This window comes from Hypanus sabinus, chromosome 23 (assembly GCF_030144855.1).
Source record: "Hypanus sabinus isolate sHypSab1 chromosome 23, sHypSab1.hap1, whole genome shotgun sequence".
In the NCBI taxonomy this organism is placed as follows: domain Eukaryota; kingdom Metazoa; phylum Chordata; class Chondrichthyes; order Myliobatiformes; family Dasyatidae; genus Hypanus; species Hypanus sabinus.
Genome location: NC_082728.1, coordinates 26,760,587 through 26,781,539, shown reverse-complemented (window position 1 = coordinate 26,781,539; position 20,953 = coordinate 26,760,587). Strand labels below are relative to the sequence as shown.

The following is a 20,953-nucleotide window of genomic DNA, read 5'->3' as shown; positions in this document are numbered from 1 at the left end:
TTTTTAAATGAATGCCAGATGTTAGTGTGCTGAAGATTGCCAGATCACTGAAAGGTATTGTGAACTGATCTCACTTCAGCACCAGTCAAGCAGCCACATGAATACAAACTGTGCCTTTATCCTTGAAAGAAGGTAAACTCGTTCCAGATTTAATCAGATACTTTTAAATCATTCAAAAGGACAGATAGGTTTGTGATATGGTATGATGTTTAAATATTGTTTTAATCATTGAGAAAATAGCTGTGGCTTGTTAATCCAGAAAGTTAACATGCCTAAGGTGAAGAATAATAGATTTGGATTTTGCAGATTGGCATAGAAAGAAGTTTATTTCTGTTATGTTTTGTATCTGCAGTTTCCAGTATCGGAAGCAATGGAAAATTGAAACCGGTTGATGAATAGCCATTAGTTTGTGACTGTGTGTGTGTGTGCTTTGATTGCGTGCACAGAAAATTCCAAATTTTTTAAAGCAGAACTAAAGAATGAGTGGCTAGAACTCGTAAAACATAAAGAGATCAAAAGCCTAACAAGCGCTTCACTCCAAATAAGCCTCAGGATGATTTATTACCCAAAAGTGCTGCGCCTGTGAGTGAAGGGCATGCTGGAACAGTTGGAGTGAATTAATCAATGTGAAATTTAAAGAAAAACTGTGAAGGTCAGCAGTCTGAAGGGGAACTACTGGTAATGAATAGCAGATGAATCAGTGATTAATTATTTTGAGCCATCTCTTCATCTGAGACCAGTAATTTATGTGTCTGTATTCCAATCTGCTCTTCATTTTCAGTCGGAGGCCATCTAAATTTTACCATTAATTTAAGTGAAAAGTTTTCAATTCATTTTTGGTTCAATTTTATTTACCTGCTATTATTAATCTTAGTTTCATTTTACGACATTTCAATGGAATGAAATTGCATGCAAAGTGACACGAAAATAGAATCTACAGTTGACAGGGATGATGTGATGGGAGTCAAAAGTCCCCAAGAGACACAGGATTTCTCAGCAACATTGACTAGTCTTATTGAATAGTTTTTTTTTTAATCCGAAGCTCTGGGATAAATGACACCATGGAATAAATGGAAAGCAATCTTCAAAGGGAGGCTGAGCAAATAAAGTAATTTTTCAAAGTAATACACACAGAATGCTGGAGGAGCTGAAATACCTCGAAAGTAATTTTTCATTTAGGAAACAAATAAGGGGAAACACCAGATTTAGATTTTGCAAAGGGAGTTTGAGCTGTGTATTAGTTTTTAAAAAAAAGATTGTCATTATATTGCATTCTATTAGTGAATTAGTGACAAGCAAATAATAGTCAATACAACACATTTGGATTGTGTAAAATAAGCACCCCATATATTAAGGTCATCAGACGAACTTTAGGATTGCAGAAGCTTCAAAAATGGAATGAATTTAACTTAAAGGAAGTCTTTGAAGAGGAGTAAAATAGAATAAAGTGAAAGAACGAAGATGTCAAATCTCAGGCTGTATGAAGGTGGAGAGAAGCAGAAGTTCAGTTCTCAAGAAACTGTACTCTAGAAAAGGAATGTAGCATTAATCTTAAGTGCCAAGCATGGGAGGTAGGCCAGACATGCTGCAGTTTGGTGCATAGGCTAAATGGTCTCCATGTGTGCAGTGCATTCATATATACTGCTTTTCCTTTTTTGACACAGATTTTGCCTTAGATATAGTACGGCAGAGAGATGATCCTGAGATTAGTAAACTGCTTTTTAATTTTTTTCCATGTATTCCTTTTGCAGGATATTGACATCTGTATGGCCAGGATTTATTGCCCAACTGAAATTATCCTTGGGGAAAATGGGTGGTAGAATAATCTGTTTGAACTGCAGACTTTGTGGTGAAGACCCAGTGATGTTGAATGAACTGTGATATATTTCCACATCAGAATGGTGTGTGACTTAGAGGGAATCGTGCAGGTAGAGGTGTTCCCATGTGCCATCTGTTCATCTCCTTGGTGATGGAGGTTGTGGGTTTGGGTGATGCTGTTTGAATCAATGTCACCTATGGCTGCTGTAGATTAATTTATGTCACCTACAGATTATCCTATCAAAGGATTCATCCTCTCCATATCAATCTAGTCAAGACCTTGACATCTTGAGTACTTAAATCGTCCTCCTTCACTCTTCTAAATTCCAGCAGATATGAAGCATTTCCAACCTTATAAGGCATCCTACCCATTCTAAGTGTCAGCCAAATCCCACCCCACTCAGACTTGCTTTAAAGAGTTGCTAGATTGTATTCTAACACAAATTAAAGAAGCCAAGAAGATAAAGTCAAGGGTTAAACTGTTATGGAAATTTGCAAATTCAAGAGCATCAGATGGAGCCACAGTCGCTTTATCAATGTCAAATTCATAGCTGTAATATCCCGCATCGCTGGGGTACTTGCCCACTCTAGTACCTCAGCTGTTTGAGTGGCAAATATCCATGACCTATTTCTGGGTTATCATGGTTAAATTCATGGAATTGAGAAACACCCCACCCCCCCATTTCACGAGAATATCACCATTGTCCCCAAGCAGAGTCTTTTTGTTGTGTAAATAATTTTATTTTGGTTGTGATCTATGAATGAATGAATGAAATTTTTATTTCGATCAGTACAAACATAACAAAAAGCATAATTTTCAAGAATGATTTCTTAATGACGATTTCATAAGACAAAATTACAACAAAAAAACATAGATATTCTTTAAAACAGACCGAAAGGGTATAGGCTGAAGCTACAGCTTATTATGCCTACCCCTCTTACTTATACAACAACATATTTGGCATCAATCATCACATCAAAACAAAAAAAATTCATAATCTTTTAACACAAAATCCAATTACAAGTATCATTTGTTTACATTACTCCCATTCATTTTAAATCATGAATTTTACATTTGTTCATTAAATTATTTTTAAATAATTTTTTAAACTTAAGTGTGGTGCATGTTTTTAAATTCTTACTACAACTGTTCCATAGATTCACCCCTCTGACTGAAATACAATGATTTTTTTTCCATAAATTGAAGGAGACGTCTCTGCGATATTCTTAGCCATCTCAGTGACAGCAGCTCTAGCCCTGTTTGACATGTAATGTTGATTCAGAATCAGGGTTTGATATCACTTGCATATGTTCCTGCATCACTGAGTGTGGGCCTTCAGAATCCTGTACCATGTCCCTGATGGTAACGATGAGGAGGGCATGTCCTGGGTGATGAGGGCCCTTAATGATGAACGCCGCCTTCTTGAGGCTTTGCTCCTTGAAGATATTCTGGATGTTACAGAGGCTGGTGCCGATGGGGGACTGGCAGAGTTCACAACTTCCCGCAGCTCTTCTTTTGATCCTGTGCCGTAGCACCCCACCCCCATACCAGATGGTGATGCAGCCAGTTAGAATGCTCTCCATGGAGCATCTGCAGAAATTTGCGAGTGTCTTTGTTGACATACCAAATCTCCTCAAACTCCTAATAAAAGATAGCTGCTGCTATGCCTTCTTTGTAACTGCATTGATATATTGGGCCTAGGATAGATCCTCAGTGATGTTGACAATCAGGAAATTGCTCACTCCTGCTTCTGCTCCCTCTGAGGACAGGGGTGTGTTCCCTCGTCTTATCCTTTCTGAAGTCCACAAACACTTCTTTGGTCTTACTGGCATTGAGTGCAAGATTGTTGCTGCGACACCACTCAACTAGCTGATAAATCTCACTCCTGTACAGCTTCTCGTTACCATCTGAAATTTTGCCAGCAATAGTTGTGTCATCAGTAAATCTGTAGATGGCATTTGAGGTGTGCCTAGCCACACTGTCATGGGAGTAGAGCAATGGGCTAAACACACACGCGTAAGTTCCACCAATGTTGATTGTCAGCAAAGTGGAGATGTTTTTTGCGATCCACATAGATTGTGGACTTCTGGTTCGGAAGTAGGGGTTCCAGTTCCAGAGGGAGATACAAAGGCCTAGGTTTTGGAGCTTTTTGATCAGAACTGTAGAAATAATTGTATTAAACACTGAGCTGTAGTCAATAAACAGCCCTGACATAAGTATTAGTGTTGGCCAGGTGATCCAAGGCTGTGTGACAAGATCACATCTTCTGTAGACCTATTGAGGTGATAGGCAAGTTGCAGTGGATCCAGGTCCTTACTGATTCTAGCCATAACCAACCTCCCAAAGCACTTCAGCACTATCGATGTGAGTGCTACTGGCAGACCTTATTCCACAGATGATGCCTGATCTGGGTATTTCCAGAATTTTCCATTCTAATTTTCAGTTTCTCGTATTTACAATTTTACTTTGCTATCCATAAAGTTTTATCTGTTGCATATAGCCAAATGAGAGAGAGTGAGAGACTACTCATTTCAATTCATTGAGCTTTTTAAGACATTAGTGATGTACAGTGGTGCTAGAAAACTTGTGAACTTTGTATAATTTTCTCTATTTCTGCATAAATATAACCTAAAATGTGATTAGATCTTCATGTAAATCCTAAAACTAGAGAAAGAGAACCCAATTAATAAATAACACAAAAACATTATACTTGTTCATTTATTTATTGTGAAAAATGATCCAATATTGTATGGTATTTGATGGAAAAAGTATGTGAACCTCTGGGGTAATGCCTTCCACAGAAGATTTTTGGAATCAGATGCTCCAATCAATGACATGAGTTTAGAAGTGTGGGTTGTAGAGGGGTCATGCCCTATTAAAAGACACACAAAGTCAGGTTAGAGCTTGCTCTTCTCAAGAAAGATCTGTTTATGTGCACTATGCCTTAATCAAAACAACTGTCAGAGGACCTTAGAAGAAGAATTGTAGAGATGCGGGAAGCTGGAAAAGACTACAAAAGCATTTCTGAAGACCTTAGTATTCATCAGTCCACAGTAAGAGAAGTTGACTACAAATGGAGGAAACTCAGTACTGTTGCTACTCTCCCTAGTAGTGGGCATCCTGCAAAGATCACACCAAGAGCACAATGCGCTATGCTGAAGGAGGTGAAAAAGAACCCAAGGGTAACAGCAAAAGACCTGCAGAAATCTCTAGAACTTGCTAAAGTCTCTGTTCATGTGTCCACTATAAGAAAAACACTGAACAAGAATGGTGTTCATGGAAGGACACCACAGAGGAAACCACTGCTCTTCCAAAAAAAAAATTGCTGCACGTCTCAAGTTTGCAAAAGGCCACCTACAATGTTTCTGAGACAATATTCAATGCACAGGTGAGACAAAGTTTACCTTTTTGGCAGAAATGCACGTTGCTGTGTTTGGAAGAAAAAGGACACTGCATATCAACACCAAAACCTCATCCAACTGTAAAGCATGGTTTGGGGCTGCTTTGCTGCCTCAGGGCCCAGGCAGCTTGCAATCGTTGAGGGAACAAGGAATTCAAAACTGTATCTAGATATTTTACAGGAGAATGTCAGGGTGGCAGTCCGTCACCTGAAGCTTAATAACAGTTGGATAATGCAACAAGTCAATGATCCAAAATATAAGAGTAAATCAACAACTTGAATGCTTTAAAAAGAAGAAAATTCATGTTTTGGAATGGCCAAGTCAAAGTCCTGACTTTAATCCAATAGAAATGTTGTGGAAGGACCTGAAGCTAGCAGTTCGTGCAAAGAATTGAATTGACATTTTTTTTTGCATCCTTCACATGCATGAGGAATAAAAATCTTTATGTTACGTTTCCATCTGAATGTGCGATGTGCAATTTATAGTAATTTGTAATAAATAGTATGTACAACAGGACTGTCAGTATAGCATAGAAATACAATTGGATCAGCGTGAATTAATCGGTCTGATGGCCTGGTGGAAGAAGCTGTCCTGGAGCCTGTTGGTTCTGGCTTTTATGCTGCAGTACCATTTCCCAGATGGTAGCAGCTAGAACAGTTTGTGGTTGTGGTGACTCGGTTCCCCAATGATCCTTTGGGCCCTTTTTACGCACTTGTCTCTGTAAATGTCCTGAATAGTGGGAAGTCAGCATCTGCAGATGCACTGGGCTGTCTGCACCACTCCCTGCAGAGTCCTGTGATTGAGGGGATTACAGTTCTCATACCAGGCAGTGATGCAGCCAGTCAGGATGCTGTCAATTGTCCCCTTGTAGAAAGTCATTAGGATTTGGGGACTCAGACCAAACTTCTTCAACCGTCTGAGGTGAAAGAGGCGCTGTTGTGCTTTTTTCACCACACAGCCGGTATGTACAGAACACGTGAGATCCTTGATGATGTTTATGCCGAGGAACTTAAAGCTGTTCACCCTCTCAACCCCAGATCCATTGATGTCAATAGGGGTTAGCCCGTCTCCATTCCTCCTGTAATCCACAGCCAGCTCCTTTGTTTTGGCGACATTGAGGGGAAGATTGTTCTCTTCACACCACTGTGTCAGGGTGATGACTTCTTCTTTGTAGGCTGCCTTGTTATTATTTGAGATAAGGCCAATTGATGTAGGATCATCTGCAGTCATGGATATACAGGGACTAATGGAGGGGGCTTGGGACATGGCCCTGAGGGGCTCCTGTGTTGAGGGGCAGAGGGGCAGAGGTGAGGGATCCCATTCTTACCACCTGCTGGCGATCTGACAGGATCCAGCTGCACAAGACAGGGTGAAGGCCGAGGTCTCTGAGCTTCTTGTCGAGCCTGGATGGAACTATGTTGTTGAATGCTGAACTGTAGTCCAAGAACAGCATTCTCACATAAACACCCTTCTCCAAATGTGTAAGGACGGTGTATAGAGCTGTGGCTATTGCATCATATGTCAATCAGTTTTGTCGGTAAGCAAATTGTAGAGGTCCAGTTTGGGTGGTAGCAAGCTGCAGCTGTAGCCCTTGACCAGCCTCTCAAAGCATTTGCTTATTATTGAGGTAAGTGCGACAGGACACCAGTCGTTCAGGCATGTTACCTTGGACTGTAAACACACCTGCCAGATGTGCTGCACACATCCTGAGTACCCGCCCTGGGATGCTGCTCGGTCCCACAGCCTTGTGACTGCCCACTCATTGGAAACACCTGCGTACTTCAGCCTCAGAGATGACCAAGGCGCAGGTCACATCGGCGGCTCTCCTCGGGGGCTCAGTGTTGGTGCTATCGAAGCCCACCAACACGCCAGAGTTGAAGCAGTTTTGTAAGGAGGAATGGCCTAAAATTCTTCCAAGCTGATTTGCAGGTCTGATCAACAGTTACTGGAAACTTTTGGTTGAAATTACTGCTATACTAGGGGATCACACCAGTTACTGAAAGCAAAGGTTCATACTGTATACTTTTTCCAGAAAATACACGTAATATTGGATCATTGTTCTCAGTAAATAAATGAACAAGTAGAATGTTTTTGTGTTATTTAATCGGGTTCTCCTTTAGAATTTGTGTGAAGGTCTGATCACTTTTTAGATCATATTTATGCAGAAATAGGGAAAATTCTACAGGCTTCACAAACTTTCTAGCATCACGGAATATCCTAAAATACAAATATAGCTAGCAAGAGAAAATAAGCAGATGCTGAAAATCCAAGCAACAACCAGAAAATGCTGGAAGAATTCAGGAGGCCAGACAGCATCAATGAAAAAAGCACAGTCGACGAAACATCTACTACAAATATAGTAAGCTTTGGCGAAAAGGCAATAAGTAAACTAAATTACTCTAAACTGTGTAAAGAATCAGAAAGGGGGTAAACTATACATTTGCAGAGTTGGAGGAAACTTCTTTTTGACTTGGAGAATGATTTTGGAATAGCCAATCTAGCCAGAATCCTGGGTGTACATCAGACTATTATAAACAGCTCCAGGGAGTAGTTTACGTTTGTTGCCAGCTTCTTCCTGCCTTCAGGGCAACGTCGTTCTTGCTGCAGTTTAGACCTTTCAGGATTTACACTCCTCTGGAGTACCTCAGCATCAGAAATTATTAATGAGGATAAAAGTCATATCGAAGCAATGTAAGGTCATGTGCCCGTTTCTGGGAAAAAAGGAATACATCTGTGCAAATTAACCTGAAGTTTTATTTTTACCCAAATAGTAGCAGTACTGTAAAGTCAATTATTAAATTGTAATGCATCTATTATAGAATTGGATAGATTGCACCTTAATTATATTTTACTGATATTGATATCTTAGTTTGATATTACTGCTGATTAATTATTCATTTACTGCATTACTTGGGTGTAAAAAGGTTGTAAAGACTCTGATAAATATTGTCTTTGTGCTTCGGCTTATAAAATAATCAGTAGGACAAATTATATATTTTACTAAATTTCATATTTAATATGTAGACCTATCCACATTATCAAACAGCAGAATTTAGGAATACAGACTCATTTAACAAGGATGTATTAAATATGCCAGACCATCTCTGAATACCCTTCTTTCTTTCTACCAGACATTTATCTTCACAGATGGCGAAGACAAAGAGTTGCGGGAAAAGGCTGGTAAGTACGGAAGTGAGAACTTTGTCTGGACCTTTAAGTGCTGAAAGAGACTGATATCCCTACACCACTTGGATGCAGATTGGTCGCAGTTCAGCCTTGTGCCTAGTTGCTCTGAGCATTTCAATAGGCCTATTCACTGAATTTATTAACAGATTAGTCGGAATTCTCCAGAAACTCTCAGTTCAACACTTACAGTGTCTATTCAATGACTGCCACTGAAAGAATAAGAAATGATAAATATTCTGTGTTGCATTTGCTTTAAGTGCATTTAATTTACGCAATGCTTTGCAATATAACACGTAATAATGGTGCAATAAAAATAATAAATGTAGCTGCTCAGATTTTCACATATGTACGTGAATGTACAATTGGTTGCATGTTTTGCAGGCCTCAAAATATATTGAAATAATTTTAATAACATTCTATATCTTCCCTACAATAGAACCTTCAATACTTGCCTCTTTTAAACTAATTGTGGGCGCTATTTTGAAGATTTTTTTAAACTGACCTTGTACCAGAAAATTGGCTTATATTTATGTAATTAGTGCAAATAGTGAACAAAAAAAAGAGAAAATAGTGAGGTAGTGTTCATGGGTTTATTTTCCATTCAGAAATCTGATGATGGAGGTAAAGAAACTGTCCCTAAAACATTGAGTGTGTGTCTACAGATTCCTATACCACCTCCTTTATGGTAGCAATGAGAAACGGACATGTCCTGGGTGGTGGGGGTCCTTAATGATGGATGCCTCCTTTTTGAGGCTTCGCTTTTTGAAGGTATCCTCAATGTGCATGATGGATCTGGATGAGTTTACAACTTTCTGCAGTTATTTCTGATCCTGTGCAGTGGCCCCTGCATACCAGATGGTGATGCAACCAGTTAGAATGCTCTCCACAGTACCTCTGTAGAAATTGGCAGGGATCTTTGGTGACATACCAAGTCTACTCCAACTCCTAATGAAATATAGCCCCTCTCATGCCTTCTTTGTAATTGCATCAGTATGATGGGCACAGTATAGATCTTCAGAGATGCTGACATCCAGGAACTTAAATCTGCTCACTCATTCCACTGCTGATTCCTCGATGATGACTGTTATTCTCTTTGAATTAGTATGACTTAATCCTGTTATAGAGCTGGTACCAGAAAACCTGTGTTAGACTTTAGGTTAGACATCTCTTAATGAGCACAACGGAATAGTCTGATAATTGTTCATTACTCATTAGTCTAAGAAAAGGTTTCTAAGGATTCAAGATGCTCACTAACATGTATATATTTGGCAATGTCTTGCATATTAGAGATTAAAATTTTTAATGTGATGATCAATTTTCTTCAAATTTTGAAGGGATAATTAAACTTTACCAACTTAGCCACTGATTGACAACCAAGTTTCTACGTTACAGCTGATAAGGAATGATTTCCTCTCTTTAAGTGCTGACTGCCCCTTGTATCGGGTGCTAAGGTGTGTTAGAAAGGCCTATATTGGGCAGTATTTGGGCAGTGTTGCAAATGAAGAAATGGTCTTTGATTTTTCAGATTTTAGAATCAAAACTATTCTTCAAAAATGGATATACATTTCTTTCAAAAGAAACATTTTTTGTGATATCATAAATATTACATAGGTATTATAGGGGGAAATAATTTAAATCAAAATATTAAAATTAAAAATATATTTAGCCAGATGGGAAGAATTAAATGGTTTGTTTGTTTTTCAAATGATCAGCTAAGTTAGACTTTCTGCTTTCTCTTTGTTTAGGAGGCAACATGATTAATACAAATTGCTCTTCTGCACACACACGCCAAGCACTTTGTTGTAAGATGTCCGTGGAGTATGACAAGTTCATTGAATCTAAAAAAAAGTAAGCATGCTGGGAAAGTCATCAGCGTATGTTTGTATATATAATGGGCCATTCGTTGGTTTTGAGCCTGAGGTCCCAGATTCCGTAAGTTTCTGATGTCATCTGTATTTGAATTTATTTTGTAAATTTTGACTTCTTTTCGTGATTGTTGTAAGAAATTTTTTAAAATCCCTGCAACATTTTGGGTCGCAATGTTTAGACAAAATGAAACACTTAATGTCATTCTTCGAAGGGTATTACCAACATGACAGATTGCATTATTGCACTCTATTCCTTGGATTAAGATAAATACTTTAACAACAAATAATAATGAAAAATAATACTGTCAGCATTAAATTAAAAGCGTTTCATATAATACAAGACCCTTTTGTGGAAAATTTAGCTGAAGAAACTCCGCCAGTGTGAATATGCATTCTGAAAATTTTAGGAACATAACACTTTTTCAGACAGTCTACTTTAAATTAAATATTAATGATTGTTAATATACTTTTGTGATTGCAGCTATTTAGCAGATAAAAGTTATTTAATATTTTTAAAGTCCCTGTAGTCAGCGGAACTTCATCTGAATAGATTTACAATTGTGTTTAAAAAAAACCTCATAAATATAACTAAAACACATTTCAAATGTGACCAGTCTTTTCTAACATTAAATAATAAAATATAAAAATCAATTTTTTACATTTACCCTTTTTCATCGGGTCATTTACTCCATTCAGATGAATGTGTTCATCCTTCATATGATATTCCTCCCTAGTGGAAAGATCAGAAATGGATGCAGAATATAGCTGGAGCCTCTTTCCAGCATGTTATTGTTTCACTGTTACCCTCAATAGTAATTTTTCCTTCCCCCTCCCGTCTTCTATTCCCCATTCTGGTCTCTTAGCACTTCTGCTCCCCTGCCTATCACCTCTCCTTGGTGCCCCTCCTGCTTCCTTTTCTGCCATGGTCCACTCTCCTCTCCTATCGGATTCCTTCCCCAGCCCTTTACTTTCCCACCCAACTGGTTTCACCTATCTCCTTTATCGTATATACCGTCCAACGAAACAAACTACAAACAAATTCAGAGCGGATCACATAATTAATGCATTTATTATTTTACTTGCAAGGGAGATGTACTTCCAGCCAAGTTTCATCTGGAAATACAGCTCTGATCTTCTGTTTCAACCAAAGTCTTTTTATACCTTTTGTTTTCACAAAGAACACTGATTAGGTTGCTCCATTCCATATTATTACACTCCTCTGTTATCTTCATCCTTATCTCGTTCTCATATGTGATTTTTAGAAGTTCCATCCTGTTACCCCATTATCAAACATCCCTTCTGACCATAAAACAAATTGCCTGTCAGCAAAGAAAATAGTTTGTTCCCATATAACACAAACACACTTGTAAGTTTTCTCATCCAAACCAGCAATGTACTTTAGATTTCATAGACCCCATTTCGTTACATTACATTTTACAAAAGTTACAAATTCATAGTCTTCAGGGTTACAGATATATTTCCACACCTTCTAGCTAGTCCTCCTTTCCCTACCCCACCTTTTTATTCTGCAGTCTTCCCCTGTCCTTTCCAGTCCTGCCAAAAGGTCTCGGCCCGAAATGTCAACTGTACTCTTTTCCATATTCGCTGCCTGGACTGCTGAGTTCCTCCAGCATTTTGTGTGTATTACTTTGCGCTGTTGAGCCTGCCACCTTGCCTCCGCTTGCCTTGGTTCTGCCACATTGAATCACCTCCCAGTGTGCTCCAGAAATGGCCAAGCTCTTGGGACTGGGCCCTGCTGCCTCCATTCAGCCCATATGCACCATGTGCAGCCGCTTTACACCTTCGAGACTTCAATTCACACCTCAGAAATGTCAGCTTGTATAGAGGGTTCGAAAGCTCATCTCCGAAAGGGAAGTCTCAGGCTATTAATTGCAGTGATTGTTTGCCAGAAAGATTGTAATTAATAAAGTATCTAGTAGCTTTCTTTGTCTGCTGCAGGAAAATAGTCACTTTTTTTAACTAAACAAAATATACTTTAATCAAAAATAAATTATATACAATAAACCATTCAATGACTTTCAATCCTTTACAACTGTTTCCATTGCTGTCTTTACATTTTCACACTTTTCGCCACCCACGTGGCACTGTGTTATTCCATATTTACATACACTTGTATAGGGGTATGCACCCCACCCCCCCAACTCCCACGGAAGAAGAACCCTAGACTGTGGTCCTTCCCCACTGGGCCCTTGCGGTGACTGCATCAAGTTTGAATGCATCCCTCAGCACGTTCTTCTGTGCCAGTCGGCAGCATTCTCCTATGGACATCTCCGTGTGCTGGTAGACCATCAAGTTTCGGGCCGACCAAAGAGCGTCTTTCACCGAGTTGATGATCTGCCAGCCGCACCGGATGTTGATCTCCATGTGCGTCCCCAGGAACAGCCCGTAGATCAGACAGTCCTCTGTTACGCAGCTGCTGGGGATGAACCTCGACACTGTCTCTTCCATCCTCCTCCACACCTTCTCTGCAACCCACAGCGTGCAAAGAGGTGGGTCACCAACTCCTCCTCACTGCAGTCCTCCCATGGGCAGAGGGGTGTGGAGACGACGTACCGGGCATACAGGAGGGATCAGACTGGGAGGACCCCTCTCACCGCCAGCCAGACGAGGTAGTCACTATATTCACCAGGGTCATCTTAAATCGGTATACCATGACAGTGGCATGGTCAGAGTTTGCCAAGGAATGCCCAGGAAAAGGGGCAAAATGCCCCTTTACTGTTGGTATAGAAGTGGTCCAAAGTTCTGTCTTCGTGCATGGAACAGTTAATTATCTGGTGGTTATGTTTCGTGTTAGGTTGGTTAAAATCCCCCCCCCCCCCCAATGAAAATGACAGAGTTGGGAAATTTATTTTCCAAATTATAAATGTCATCTGCCAACAGCTGTTGTGCAGATTGAACATTTGCCTGAGGGGGAATGTAAATACTGGCCAGGATAATAGTGAAATTCCCCAAGTAGGCAGAATGGTTTACAATGAATAAAAAAAGCTTCTGAGTCAGCAGAGGAAAAAGAAAGAATGACAGACACGTCCCTGCTCCATCTGTTATTTATAAACGCTTATAACCCCCATTTATTTTCCTGTGGCCTATCCCCCACCCCTCACATGCTCAACTGCCCAATTACACCAGTGGGTAACTTATAGGGGCCAAATAGCCTAATAACCAGTACAAACTGGTATACACAAGTGAAACCTCTGAAGTCACAGGCAGAACAGACAAACTCCATACAGACAGCACCAGGGGTCAGGATGGAACCTGGTTGCTGGAGCTCTGGGCAGAAACACTATCTGCTGTGCCACAATGCCACCATTCTAGTTGTGTGAATTTTCCACTTACCTCTGCAATGACTAAAATATTAATTTGTTTCTAATTTATTGCTTGCTTTTTAGATGGTTTTGCCATGTTGACGACGACAATTATGTAAACATTCGCAGTCTGGTCTACCTGTTGTCTGCATACTCGCACACCCAAGATGTTTATATTGGCAGACCAAGTCTTGATCATCCTGTCGAAGCTGTAGAGAGGATAAAGCGTGGTGGGTCGGTAAGTGCTACAGATGTGTACCAGTATAAGGAACTAACAAAACACAACAATGTAAAAAATGTGAAACCTGAATCACCTTTGTTATTAATTCAGGGCATGGCTGAGCTTCCATCAGTTTCCTTGCAATATCCCTATATCTCTGGATTCCCTTAATATCTGAAATTCTATCCATCTCTGTTTTGAATAATCTAATGAATGAATCTTCACAGCCACGGGGATAGTGAATTCCAAAGATTCACTACCGTGTAAGTAAATAAATTTCTCCTCCTCTCAGTCTGAAACAACCTGGCCTTTATTCTACAATGCCAGGTCCGACATTTCTCAGTCAGGGAAAACATTCAGTCCTTCAAACCCTGTAAGAAATGAGATCTCCTCCATCACTAGAGAATACATTCCTCGCCAACTCAATCTCTCCTTCTGTGCAAACCCACTATCCCTGGCACTAGAATAATGAAACTCTGCTGCACACACTTTTACAGTCAAAACTATATACACTATTCAAGGTGATGTTTCTCTACTCTGTTAAGTACATCCTCAGAGGCATTATAGACTGAGCAAACCTAATCTTTCTATCAAATCCCTGCAACGCTGCACAATCATATTTGTTTTTCAAGAAGGGGACATTCACTTATGATTTGTGCAAAGTTCATCTCTTGTTACAACTCTTCAATGAATGTAACATACCTGCATAATATCCATGCCTGGGTTAGTAAATGCTGGAGCCATACAAATGGCTGGCAAAGATCTCACATGACACAAGGAGTATAACAACTTCTAAATGATAATATTCTTGACCATCAAGATCTGGGGTTTTACATTTATCCTGAATTTCAAGTGGACCAATCACTTAAATATAGTGTTATTAAGTCTGAGAAGCTGAATGATCTCAATCCAAGGGAAAGATGATGATGGCAGTGCTTATGGAAGGCAGTTTTAGCATAGGAAAGCATGTGGATTTGGGATCAAGTGGAGTTAAAATCTTAGTAACTGATAAACTGGATCCAACATGTCAAGTTTAGTATTTCACTCCATGCTTTTGGGTTTCATGCGTGCATGCAAGCCCTTTGGGAAAGCCAGATTGTTTATTGAATACAGTGCCTGTAAAAAAGTATTCACTCCCACCCCCCCAGAAGTTTTCATGTTTTATTGTTGTACAACATTGATTCACAGTGGATTTAATTTGTTATTTTTAACTGATCAAACTCAGACTCTTTCATGTCAAAGTGAAAACAGACCTCTACGAAGTGATCTAAATTAATTACAAATATAAAAAAAAAACCTCAAAATAATTGATTGCAGAAGTATTCACCTCCTTTAATATGACACACTGGAGCAGCCAATTGCCTTTAGAAGTTGCATAATTATTTAATGGAGACCTGTGTTAGTCAAGGTGTTACAAATGATTATAGCAAAACTACATCTGTATCTGGAAGGTCTACTGCTGGTTAGTCAGTATCGTAGCAAAAACTACATGAAGAAGACAAAAGAACTCTCCAAGCAACTCCGTGCAAAGTCTACTGAAAAGCATGAGTCAGGAGATGGATACAAGAAAATTTCCAAGTCAGTCAATATCCCTTGGAGTACAGTTAAGTGAATCAAGAAATGGAAGGAATATGGCACAGCTGTAAATATGCCTAGAAGAAGTCGTCCTCAAAAACTGAGTGACCATGAAAGAAGGGACTAGTGAGGGAGCCCACCAAGAGACCTATGACAACTCTGGAGTAGTTACAAGCTTCAGTGGCTGAGATGGGGGAGACTGCACATACAGCAACTTTCCCGGGTGCTTCACCAGTCACGCCTTTATGGAAGAGTGGCAAAGAGAAAACCACTGCTGGAAAAAAAACTCAATGAAAACTCAGCTAGCGTTTGCCGGAATGCATGTGGGAGACTCTGAAGTCAGCTGCAAGGAGGTTCTCTGGTCTGATGAAACCAAACTGGAGCTTTTTGACCATCAACCAAACACTGTGTTTGGCATAAGCCAAACACTGCACATCATCAAAAACACAGCATCATTACCTTAAAGCGTGGTGGTGGCTGCATCATGCCACGGGGATGCTTCAGGCCCTGGAAGGCGTGTGAAGATGTAGGGTTAAAATGAATGCAGCAAAGTACAGGGAAATCCTGGAGGAAAACCTGATGAAGACTGCAAGAGAACTCCAACTTGGGGGAAGATTTATTTTCCAGTGTTATGAATGTAGAGCAACTCTGAGGTGCCAAAGGGTGCAAAGTCGCCCCCTCCTTTTTGAGAATCGCAAGATCGCTAGTATTTCGGGAATGAGACCCAGGAGATGAGAGAGATACGCAGCATGCCAGGAAATGAGAGAGAGAGACGCAGAATACACAACCAGGTGGAATGTCTCCTGACATAAGCGGAATGGAACAACTGATTACTGCTATTGTCTCTTGGAGAAGGAATTGTGTATTGAGTACTGTACTATTCATTGAAACCCCTCAGGGAACAACCAGAGTGGGCTGGTTGAGGGATTGCATCGTCCCAACCTGATTGACATCTGAGACCCCGTGAGTGAGGATAAAAGACTGGTCTGGGGAACACCCCTTAGACGCACCAGGAGAAACGCTAGAAATCCAGTGACAGCGTTTTATAGCGAAGCCAGTGAGAGCTCGTGTGCGTCCTCCCTTGCCTGGGTGGCAGGCTCATCACGGAAGAACGGTTTAGCTAAAGGAGAGGTCACACTTGAACGGCCACAACAATAAGACACCGACGGATCGAAATCATAAAGGAAGGTTGGCAAAACCCTTAGCCGTAACTGTTCCCATTCTTCTATCTCTCTCTCTCTCGCCAACAATTGCAACACAGCGACAAACAAACGACAGCAGCCTGTATGAACTGAAATGAACTTTAGATTTCCATCGGACAATTCATTATCCCCTAGACAACGATAGAGCTTATTTCTTATTGATTATTATTATACCCGCACTTTTAGGTTTAGTATTGACGACGTATATTATCTGTATATTTGCATTGATATTATTTTTGTGTATTTTTGCTAATAAATACTGTTAAAAATAGTATCACCAGACTCCAACGGACCCTCTATCTTTGCTGGTAAGTAACCTAGTTACGGGGTTCGTAACACCAGCAAGACAATGGCCCCAGGTATAAAGCCAAAGCTACACAGGATTGGGTTAAAAATAACAAACATTATAACCAGACCTCTATCCATCTGAGAATTTGTGGCTGGACTTAAAAAGGGTTGTTCACTCACAATCTCCATGCAATCTGATAGAGCTTGAGCAGTTTTGTCAAGAAGATGGGGAAAATTGCTGTGTCCAGACGTGCAAAGCTGATAGAGACCTATCCACACAGACTCAAGGCTGTAATTGCTGCCAAAGGTGCATCTACTGAATACTGACTTCAAAGGGGTGAGTAATTATGCAGTCAATTATTCTGTGTTTAATAATTGTAATGAATTTAGACCAATTTGTAGAAATATATTTTCACTTTGACAGGAAAGAGTATTTTCTGTTAATCAGTATCAAAAGAGCCAAATTAAATCCACTGTGATTCAATGTTGTAAAACAATAAAGCATGAAAACTTCTGGGGGGGGGGGTGAATACTTTTTATAGGCACTGTATCTTGATTATTTAGTTATGCAGCTAGAGATATCACGGATTTCTGTCAGAGGAGCTGATGGAATCAGATACAATTACAACAGTTTAAGAGGCAAGCTGATGTAGGCAAAGTAAAGAAGGATATGGCCGTAATGTAGGGAAATGGAATTAGCATAAACGGGCAAAAAGGTCAGCGTGGATGTCGTGGGCTAAATGGCGCATTTCTGTGCGCGTAACTATAATGTTATTTTCTTCTTGTTAGAACCTTCATTGTAGATTCCAACAATTCTCTGCTACTGGGGATAAGTTAGTGGTTCGGAAGTTCCTGGTTTTCTCTCACTATCATGTCTTAAATTGCGCAGTCACATTAGCTGCCTTCAAATCCACAGAAACATTACAGAATCCGTAGAATTTTGGAAGATAATGAAGCCAGTTCCTTCAGAATTGTGGGATGTCATAAGGTCTTCGGGATTTATCAGCTTTTAAGCTCATGATTTTCTCTGGTGTTTTTTTTTAAACTAGTGCTTATTTCTTTCAGAATCTATTTACTACCAGCAGGCATACTTGCAAACTCAGGTCGTTTCCTTAGTGACGGGGAAGAGACCCAGATACCAGTGCATCTAAGTAGCACAGTTTATTCTCTCACTTTGCCTCCACAAGTTTTGTAAAATCAAGTTCTGGGATCTGTACAGAATTGTATTTAGAATTCAAGCTCTGGGGAGAGACAAATTTGTCATTGTACTAATTTCTTTGGTGATTTTTATGAACAACATGGACTATACATGGTCTTTTTTGTGCCTTTTAGACCTCTGTGAAGTTTTGGTTTGCTACAGGAGGAGCTGGATTCTGCATAAGCCGGGGGCTGGCATTAAAAATGAGTCCCTGGGCCAGGTACTGCTTTGAGCTATTTATCCATTGACTATTTTCTTAGCCGCATGCATCAGTTTTCTACTTTTTCTGCCAAGCTTTCCCTCAATTCCCAGTGGTCATTTATTTCACTTACGTTTGAAAATCATCACCATTGAGCCAGTACCTATTTGACTTCAAAAGTATTTCTATGTCGGCAAAGCAGCTTGGATTAATCTCAGGTATCAGAAGCATAATATTAAACGTAAGTCTTTCTTCTTGTATTTAATGGAGCCCATTTGATTACACCTTGGGAAACACTCTATTGTACCAGTGCCAGAAAAACTGGTAACAGTCCTGTTACAGATTCCTGTGCAGAACTGAAAAACTGCTGTTGTTTATTATCCCAGGCTTTGGAAGTCATGTTAAATCAAGACCCTACTTGTTTCAGTTCTTTAAAATAGAACAAGCTTTGAAGGCTGAAAGGCTATCTCAAACTGCATTTTCTTATGTTCTGTACTCAGTATGTTTAGTTTTCATCTTAGATGTTAATTCCTCTTGTTAATGAGCTTTTTGCAAAAATTGCCAGAAAGAGAAATTCACTGATATCAATGCTCAGTATAAGTTAAATTCTTCAGTGTTTACCCACTGAACTAATTTTACTACAGTATTTATATGTTCAGTACAGTGCTGTGAGGAGAGGTTGGACAAGCTAGGCCGATCTACTCTCGAGCAGCGGAGGTTGAGGGGAGGTTTGACAGAAATTAACGAAAGTATGCAATGGATAGCATGCAAAGCCACAATCTTCTTTCCCAGACTGAAATATCTGGTCATAGAGGGCATGTATTTAAGGATTTTTAATCTTCTTCCTGACTGCCTAAACTCACATTGCAGGCACATGGAGGAAAAATAAATGGAGGTCTACGTGGGAGAGAAATGCTAGAATGGCCTTGAAAGGTCAGCATAATGTTGTAAACTGAATGGCCTGTTCTGTGTTCCAAATGTTTCAGATGTAGATTTTCTCAGAACTAAACTTAAAAATGAACAAAATAACCACTTGGAACACATCAAGAATATGTCATTTACAAAAATGATGTGCTACATTAATGAATCTTTATTATAACAAGTGATTTCTATAAACACCCCATGTTGATGATTATTTATGCATTTTACTCCTGATTGACATGAAATAAAATTTCACATGGATTACTTTCTCTTAGCAATCAGTCAGATATAAAACTATGATCGCTAATAATCATTTGGTCTCCACCTGCATTGTTTGATTATATAAAAGCTAGGCTTCTGTCATTCCACTGAGTGGTAAAGCAAGCAGGTATTAGTTGGTTAGAGTGCTATTTCACTTGCAGCTTTAAATTTCTGGGTGTAAGCATATTGGATGACCTGTCCTGGGCCCAGTATATGGATGCAATCATAAAGAAATCGTGCTGGTGTCCTTTCTTAGGATGTTAAGGAATTTCGACTTGCCATCTGACACTCCAACAAACTTCAGCAGATGTATAGTTGGAAGTATCCTCACTGGTTGCATCATGGTCCTGTACAGCAATTTCAATTCTCAGGAATGTAAGAAGTTTCAGAGAATAATAGACTCTACCCAATGCATCACAGGCTCATCCCTCCCCACCATTAGTGATATCTACAGGAGGCACTGCCTCAAGAAGGCAACACTTATCATTAAAGCTCCCCACCGTCTGGGCCATGCCATCTTTTCACAGCTACCATCGGGTACAAGGTACAGAACTCTGAAATTCCACACCACTGTGGCCAACTCAGCTACTTTCCTTCAGCCATTTCGTTCTTGAACCAAAAGACAAAACCCTGATTATTACTGTTTAGCAACACTGAGCACTAGGACCACTTTGCACTCAAATGAATTTTTCATCTTCCTTTATTCTAATCAGGCTTTTCTTCTAAAGGTTGTGTATAACTTATGTTTAATTATTTATTGTGAAAGCTGCTTATATGATGCTACATGCCTATGATACAGATGCATACAAGTTTTTCATTTCACCTCTGTAGACATGAGGTGCATACGACATAAAATCGTCTTTGTCAAGTCAAGTCACTTTTATTGTCATTTCGACCATAACTGCTATGTACAGTACAAAGTAAAAATGAGACAACGTTTTTCAGGACAGTGGTGTTACATGACACAGTACAAAAACTAGACTGAAATACGTTAAAAAAAAGCAACTGCACTCAACTACAGACCTACCCAGGACTGCATGAAGTGCGCAAGACAGTGCAGGCAATACAGTAAATAATAAACAGGACAATGGACTTTGAACTTGTTTCATGTATACACATGCACAGGGCTGGCTTTCAGTTCTCAGCTGTATTCAATTGGCCTTTAGACTGTGTGTACTCTAAAAACAACCATTGACTTTTTATTCTGTTAACTGCAGCTTTTCCCTTCCAGGTTGTTTGCTATCTGGTTAATCAAGGCTAAGCCTCCGATGAATTTTGCTTTTCCACTCCACTTCTACACTTCTGCAGCTGATAATTTGCATCTCCTTTAAGGAGGTCAATCAGTGTTGCTCTTTCTCATCCAAAGCCTCATTATGTTCATGACTTGATTATTACATTTCATGACTTGCAAACCAAACTTTACAGTTGTTATGTGCATAATTTACAACAGCCTTCAAACCAAAGAAGTTAAATGCTGGGGAATAGGTGCAAA

The 20,953-nt window shown here is 39.7% G+C and overlaps 1 protein-coding gene across 1 annotated transcript in view; it reads left to right on the top strand.

Moving 5' to 3' along the window:
- The window catches only part of rfng (RFNG O-fucosylpeptide 3-beta-N-acetylglucosaminyltransferase), a 42,350-nt gene that overhangs the window by 7,532 nt on the left and 13,865 nt on the right, over positions 1 to 20,953 (top strand). Inside the window, exons 2-5 of the mRNA XM_059948577.1 lie at positions 8,352 to 8,400; positions 10,152 to 10,254; positions 13,682 to 13,835; positions 18,215 to 18,300. Coding sequence (XP_059804560.1) covers positions 8,352 to 8,400; positions 10,152 to 10,254; positions 13,682 to 13,835; positions 18,215 to 18,300 — 392 coding nt within the window. The remainder of the gene's footprint in view (positions 1 to 8,351; positions 8,401 to 10,151; positions 10,255 to 13,681; positions 13,836 to 18,214; positions 18,301 to 20,953) is intronic.